Source organism: Opisthorchis viverrini (genome assembly GCF_000715545.1).
Source record: "Opisthorchis viverrini unplaced genomic scaffold opera_v5_14, whole genome shotgun sequence".
NCBI lineage: Eukaryota > Metazoa > Platyhelminthes > Trematoda > Opisthorchiida > Opisthorchiidae > Opisthorchis > Opisthorchis viverrini.
In genome coordinates, this window is record NW_008751670.1 from 3,329,687 (window position 1) to 3,337,950 (window position 8,264).

General features: G+C 43.9%; 1 protein-coding gene across 1 annotated transcript in view; it reads left to right on the forward strand.

Moving 5' to 3' along the window:
- T265_01366 (hypothetical protein) overlaps window positions 1-1,106 on the forward strand; it is a gene marked incomplete at both ends in the record, with an annotated part of 23,507 nt that extends 22,401 nt beyond the window's left edge. Inside the window, one exon of the mRNA XM_009165372.1 lies at window positions 416-1,106. Within this exon, the coding sequence (XP_009163636.1) occupies window positions 416-710 (295 nt within the window). The remainder of the gene's footprint in view (window positions 1-415) is intronic.
- Window positions 1,107-8,264: the final 7,158 nt, after the last annotated feature.

Genomic DNA, 8,264 nt, shown 5'->3' on the forward strand with positions numbered 1-8,264 from the left:
GCCGAACTGGCCATCCACTATGCTCTGCGGAAATCCTTTAAGTTCTAAGGTGGGTGAACTGGCTGTTAACAAGTTCAGCTGTTATTTAGGAAGGGAATGCCGCCAAACCTATTGGAGCCTTATGTGGTTCGCCGCTCTAAACATTTGGGGTGGATTGACAGTTTTCCAGTTTCCAGAAGAATGTATCGCGAACTGAATAGCCGATTTCTGAAAGCAACTTTTTGTCTGTATGTCTGTAGTCTCCTGGTCTTTTTGCTTGTACTTTTCGGATTCTTTTGACATTGGAATCCTCCCTTTCTTGTAGATGGATTCACGTCTGGGCAGTCGTCTACCTAAGTGCACAGCCACTTTTCAATTTGTTAACGTTCCTACGTAAACAATCAGTCATACAGCTTCCAATTTCTTTCTGTTCTAGAACTTCTGACAACCGCGTGTTGTTTTTCACTACCCCAAGTCAGCTAGCGACCTTGACAACACAGTGCCTCCGCGTCCTTCGTCGGTGTATAACGCGCTATCTTATGAAACGATACCCAAATCAGCTATCGGCTATCTGCGGTGATAAACACATTCCCAGCCTATCTACCAATAGGGCTTTCTGTGAAGCTGCATCGGATCTTCCTCTCCCACCTCAGTTGATGTTAACTTTATTCCGTGAATTTGGCACCCTATCTCAACCATATTTTCAAAACAAGCCCCAGCATGCTTTGTAGAGTCAAGCAGTCAGTCACGGCTCCCCGGGGATTTTTTTCAGCCGTCCCAGCTGGCTTGTCTGTATTTTCCACCAAAATGCATTTAGTCTTTATTTTTCTACATTAACCATAGTGGGTATCCATCAAGCCTCATGTTTTTGTCACTTTCTCACCAGTTCTTCATGACCGGTTTTGTGCTATTCATTGCTTTCTCATTCGCCTTCTTCACTCCACTGTCTGTCGGATCACGTTGCGCTACTTGTCTACTCCTTCTGTTGAGCTGTTCAATCGCTATGTATGTTTGTCATGACACGTTAGTATGCCCGTCTTCAATTCTTTTAGTAGTGCTTGTTTATGATGTAGTGCCTTGTGCTGTTTACGAATTTGAGAACACAAGTGCTATTTTTTCGAACAGTACATCGGTTTTTCACTCTGAGGATGATGGTTTGGCTCGTGAGTAGTATAAAACACTTGATCAGAAACTCCCAGCAACATAACTAGTTTCATTCTTGTTACAACCTTCCTAGGGATCCGTATAACGAAAACTAAATAAAAACTTCATTGAAGTCTTTAATGATCCCATACGGATCCACATGCGGAAACAGAATTGCGTGGCAAGCTTGATTAAAGTTACATCTAATCGATTTATCAGCTATCAACCATAGGCAGATTGGTTCCAGCTGCTACAGTTTCGATCACCAGAAAACGGAAAAGTGGAGCATACAACCAAGCTTTGGGGCGAAGGCATGTGCATTTTGTTCGGAAATTTGGTAGCTACGCTTTGATGCATGAGCGCCACTGATTGCGCGATTGGGCCATTTCTGCAAATGTCGTTAACTTTTGATGATTTGAATCCCGGTGTCCCCGTCCAGGGAGGCGACAGTTACCGACCCGACTAAGTTTACTGATTAGTGTTTTCGTACGTCGTTGCCAGCTCATACACTGTCCACCTCTCGGTCGCTCCCACTATGCGCAGGGCTGGGAAAAAGAGCTCTGCGAGGCAGACAGTCTGACATGTGGAGTACATGTCCTAACCATCATAACCTATGAATTGTGAGTACTTCATCTATCGCGGGAGAGTTCCCTTTTCCTCGCCCCATCTGGCGTACCCCAGCATTGCTAATCCGATGTTCCCTTCAGACCCGACCAATGCGTCGGAGACACCGACGGTCAAACACTGACATCTTCCGTATGTTTTCTGAGCGTAGACGCCACGTTTCTGATCCACAAAGCAGTATGGATCGCACCACCACAGTGTAAACTCTTCGCTTGACAGACAAGCTCATGTCGCGTCCGCGCCATGGGTGTCGTAGGTTGCCAAAGACTGCCATCTCCAGCCGGCCCACCGGAAGTTATACAGCTGTCCAGGCAGACAAATTTATCTACCACGTCGATTGGTTCGCCTGCAAGCATGAGGTTTGGGTTTGATCCCACCCAGTTTTGTAGCAGTACTTTACACTTTTCAGGTGTAAAGTGCATGCCAATTCGTTCGGCAGAGTAATTTAGGTTATTTAAAGTCGTTCGCATTTGGAAAGGATCTGAACCAGGAAGAGCTATATCGTCTACATACTCAATGCCTGCAAACAAACGTCTTGGGTGCACTTCTACTCCTGATGTTTCAGAGGCAGGCACAGAAATTCCAAGCAACATACCAATAACAAAGTCGAAGAGGAAAGCTGAGAGAGTAGCTTTACCTGGACGTGGTGAACCCAGGGGTAAGGCGTCCACAGGAGTTCGCATACAGTGTTCTTATAAGGTATACAAATTTGGAAGGGACACCTTTGATCGCCAGACACTGCCAAAGTTTCTGACGATCGACAATCAAAAGAAGCTTTCAAATCAAGAAAAACGACCAAAGCGGAACGTTTGAAGCAGTGGCGCTGTTCAAGAACTTGTCTTGGGGTAAGGATTGGTCCATGCATCCTCCACCAGGGTGAAACGCAGCTTGATGCTCACGAAATCTGTCCCCCGATAACCCATCAACCTGCGCAACATATTGGCAGAGAGCACGTTAGACACCGGGCTGAAACCACGATGGTTTTTACATGACGTTCTTGCTCCCTTTTTTGAAAACTGGGATGACGGTCGAGGTGCTCCAGTCGGCTGGTATTCTGTTTTCGTTCCAAATTTTCTGTATGGTTGTCAGGCTGGTCACCAGCATTTCTCCACCTTTGAAGAGTGATTAAGAAGACCATCCGGGCGCATTACCGCACTTCAGGATTGATACCTCATGCTGGATTACAGTAGCTGATGGTGGGTTGGTGTCGATATTTCATTCAGCTTTCGCTGGGTTCTTCGAGCGGTTGTGATGGAGACGAAGTGAACTGTTCATGGAAATGCTCAGCCCACCGCTCAAAACAGCGATTGAGACAGTGAGCTGCTGTTCCGTCTTTCTCGCATATTGTTTTACTGACACCTGCCTTTTGGCCCGTTGAGTGGACCAGTTGAAACAGGGCGCGGTTGTTGCGCATAACTAGTTTAAGTATTCGGAAACTAGACATCATGAGTCACAATCAGCGAGGATGCAGAAAATAGAGCTCATTTAGAAGAACCTGGAAATCTGGACAAACATAATGGAAAGGCTGGTGCCAGATATGGACTAATACCATGATTAAACTGGCAGAAGTAATCTTCCTGTGGTATGGTTTGGTGATGCCACCTAGACCAGAGGTTTATTTATGTCGTTGGTAGATCGGGCTTGTACTAAACATTGTTTATACTTGATAACTCACGTGTTAGTCAGTTCAAAAAGTCTTCTTCGTTTCACTTGTCACTTCCACCTTATTAAAATCTAATGTGTGTATTCCGTCACTTCGTGGCGCATGTTAGCTGTAGTTGATACGACACATGAGTCTATGAAAATGGGCTGTAGGTTTTCTTGTTGAATGCGAAAAAGCATTACGAAGGCGTGAATGGGATCATCAGTAGGGAGAATTTCCTCCTTAAGAGACGATCATTCTACCGTACAATCCATTTGCAACCTGATTTTGTCCAAACAGGTACACTAGTTTAGCGAGACAAGACGCTAGAGCTGACCATTATTACGTCACTTAATCTAGTGTTCGATTATTTATGCAGTCGTAGGCGTAACTTACCACTAATTTCACCAGCTTGCACAGGCTCTTCAATCGACGAGGCAGACTGTCAATAGATCTTAGGTAGGCCGTAAAATCTCTCGTCATTATTAGGTTTAGGAGAATAACATCTTTGTCCCAGTTTCGGGAGGGGGTCTGAAATTCACCCGATCATTTGACTTACTGGCTTTTCAATCACAGATTCCGTTTTTGTAGGATCCGTCTGATCATATGGTTCAGTAGAATGGTCCTAAGGCTCTTGTTGCACATAGACCGTGTTGTTATGCGCGTCACAATCTTAGTCTTTTTGAGAGAATGATCTGACGCCCCTCAGAACTAATAATATTGAATCACCAACCAATTCATAAGGTAATAATCAAAGTTACGCGTCTGTTTCTGCTTCAGTTACTTTAGTCGTGGATTACATCCAGCAACATAAGACGCGGTAACTTGGTTATGTGCTCTGTACTTCCAGTGACACCAAGGTGAACAATGGTCTCCACGCCAATGTTAGATTGTTACGAGCCACGAGGGGGGGGGAACAATTTTCGAATGAGATTTTCAAGTGTTTGGGTACTGTTAATAAGATCCGTATTAGAGAATGACGCCTTCGTGGTTCTATTTGCGCTTCGCTGGAGATTGCGAGATGAGGCCAATAATCGGTGTTACCGTGCTGTCAGTTTCTGATGAGATTGCCTTAAGAGAGTGAATGCGTAAGCAAATTAGGATAGTGGAACGGTTACGCTCTAGCGTTCTGTTCCAACCATCTACCTTAGAGCTCGCAAATAAAGCTTGTGGTTGTTCAGTGATGGAAAACCAATGTCAAGATGATGCTGATTAAGGCGGTAGCACCAACTCCAAGTGTCTGCATCCGTGGAGACCCTAAAGATCCTGAACAAGTCACCTTTCACTAAGAATAGTTATTGCATGTCGTGAGCCCAGCTTTGCATGCTACATTACTGGAATACCGGTATAAACTTTAATAAACTTGGTAACACCGGTCATGAGATTCGGTGCACCGGCTTCTTTCGTCCCAATGCAAAAAACCTTATGACGTGACAAAATGTGGCTGTCACGTGGTTGCGTGGTGAGAAAGTGCGACTAATAATGTATCTACAGGTTATTGCGCTTGAAACAAAGCGTTAGTGGATGCATATAAACCCGAATTTAGCCTTGAACTTTCCTGATTTGGAGTCATATTTGTCTCGGTAAGGACAAATTTTACCGGAGAGGACTTTCAGGCTTGACGTCCTGCGCTTGCAACATACCACCACCTTATACTGTTTGTCTTCACGGTATTTAGGTTTGTAGAATTATTGTAGAATGCACTACCATCATCCGCTTTTACCTAAACATGAACTCAAAAACCATCTTTGGTAACACAAAAGCTGTCGGCTCACAAACTCAGTTGCCTAAGGTCCATGCTTTGTCTATCTTTTTGTAATTCACGTCCTATTATCTTTTCCTTGCCTAATTTATTAACTCTCCTTGAACTCGGATTTAGTGGCGAGGGTTTTGAGTCTTGAGAAACGGGACTCGTATGCCCAAAAGAAGGGTAAAAGTGTGTTCCGCCCGAGGGAATTGTGTTCTATGTCGACGGAAAACTTGGCCAGCTACGTCATCAGTAGATTTCGGCACAAATAATCAGGCACACTAATTTTAACAGTCACGATATAAAAAGGTGGGATATCCGACACTGACTGCCGGTGGAAACACAGGCCATTTAAATATGCACACCATCGAACCATTGTTTATGCTCCACTCCTCATACATCATGCTTACTGATACATGCATTCACAACACAGTAGATTCCATAATTTACAGCAAAACACCGAAGGCCTAATGCTTCTCAACTGATGGAATCGCCAAGAATGCAATAATGGTAGCCCTAATATGATTACGTCATATGAACTGCGAAAACTTCCCTTCTTTGACGTTGAAAACTTTTACCAACTGGTTACACAGGATTCTTCCAATTGGGTTCATGCTAATAAATGGATAGTAGCTTCGCCAAATCCCCAAATAAGTGCATGATTTTTTGTTTTTCAGCGTGCTCATACTGGCAAAGAAAACGCCCAGAAGAGACGCCAACACGTATGCTTAAATATTGTACAGACTGAGGAAGACCCTTTGGTTTAGAGCAAGAGTTTGGTACGTAGCCTGAAGTACTGATGCTACTGGCAACTGAAAGAGCCTCCGTATACGTCACTTGTGGAAGAGAGAAAAGGGGCCCACACCCCTGACGACAATCGATCCGAAATTTTTGCACAGTACTTCACAATTATACCTCCTGCGTGAAATCAAACCATTAGCGTTTTGAGTGACCGTCCTTTGAGGCTCAGAAGAAGGGATTTTTATACGGATTAATGCGCGCTGTAACAAAAGTATAACAAGTGGTATAGACACTTGATGGTACCAGTGGACCAGATCCGGAAGTGCAACATCCCGTTTTGTTCAAGGAGCTACCCCTTGTGATTGTCGCCTCTCTGACACACATCTCCTAAGCCATAGGTATGGAAATAATCAGGTCGCTTCCAAGATATAATACTATTGATACGGATAAACCCAACAAAATTGAGTTAGAACGTCCATATAATATTAATGGGTTGACCGACTTGTGTCCTGCATTATAACCGTTCATTAGCCATGAAAATATCGAACTGCACTCATGTGACTGAGGTGTAACAATTCAAATGGTGCGGATGGCATGGGACTCAGTAATGCTCATACTGTGTGATCTTAAGAGGTACTTGTCGTTAAAATGGGGTCTGCAAGACACTGGGTGTTCAGGAGGACATCCCACACATGGAGTCACAAGCTAGTTAGCTTGCTAATCTTGGTGGTTATCCGGCCATGCTCTACCTACTTCTATCTTATAAGAGGCCAAAAATACCAACAGCACTTGGCGTCCGAATTATAGCGGGGACACGGGAACCGTTTTATGAGAAACGGCAGTGGTAGATAAAGGTTTGTACACCTGTACATAAAAATAATGAGGCCGATTTATTCCTCTTCAGGGTCTCGGAACAACAGAAGAATCCGAAGCTTGTACATTTATTCCCGTCCACATGCGCAATCCATAAATAGTCGCGTTCACAAACCGAATGTTCAGGACAAGAGGCCTGTTGTATATTTACTTACCTTCAAGAAGGGTGATTTAAGCCTGAAACTAACTTCCGCAGCAGATACTCGAGATCATTAAGGGAAACCACTTCATATCCAAAGCCGAGACCTTGTTATACATACTCCGGCAGTGGCGGACTGGATACTCGTAACACCTTGAAAGCTGAGCTGGCACGATAAATGGAACAATCTCCCCTATTAATAGGAAGTAGAATAGAAAAAACTGGATGCATGACACTGATTCTCGTAGCTGTATGAACTTATAGTCCACATTGATTGGAAAAGATCATATATCATCTTAAGGTTCGAAAAGAGTCCGCCATAGAGTGGCAACTCAGGATATAGAGTAATTCATCCCGGAAAAATTTAACAGCTCCTTCCCCTTTGAAGTTTATCTCTCCCGTTTTCATCATGACAGATATAATTGAATCACACAAAATAAACTGAAAATATTCGGATTTACTGTTACGTGTTCCTCTAATGCTGATTTTATTGTATATCCTTGGGATGGATTGAAAGTAACGTTGTAATTGTCGTATCCAGAAGGAAGCCAAAACAATGGACGAGGATCCCTTTATAGGTCTAATTGTAACGTCCCCAGGAAAGGCACTGATTTCGACAAGTGCTGCAGTGTATGCGTAAACTGATTGGGTGATTCGGTTTACGAGTTCGATGTAGCTCATTTTACGCGGGGCTTCCAATTTCGACCTCTGGAGTCAGGCTTCTTGAGTTCAGTTCAACAGGTTTGCATACAAGTAAGAAACCGAGAGCTCGCTGATTCTGGTCGGAATATGGGTGAGTAGCATCACAGACTGGGTTGATAAACTAAAATAATTGGAGATGATCTGGACTTAATGATTTTATTGGTGAGCAATAATAGCGATACCAACACGACCTAGGTTGTTCACGGTAAGGAGTATTCCGTAAAACATGTAGGTAGAGACAACAATGACGTACGGAATGAGGATGTTAGCATCACAAAAACTGGGATGGAAGGGCGTGGTCATCCATGATCCGTGGGGGAACGATTGTGACATCATCTATCTGCAGCGTTTATGGTGCAAAAGAAGCTCATTTTGATGGGCATTTTCTGGTCCGGGTTTCCCTGAGGTGTAACGAGTTTCGATACTACAACTTTGACGTGGATTCTGCACAAAAGATAAACGAAAACCTAGGATTTGTGGTTGGGGGCTTGTCCTAACCTTGTGCTGAGAAGCTAAAATACTTAACATCAAGAGGAGCACTGGCTGAAGCGTGATACTTGTTAGAGATGCGGAGATATACATATATGAAAGACGAAGTCGGTGGGTAAAAGTTAGGCTGACAAACAACTGATACTGCTATCTGAGGAGTGCAGTGAGCCAGGGTGAACAAGAGG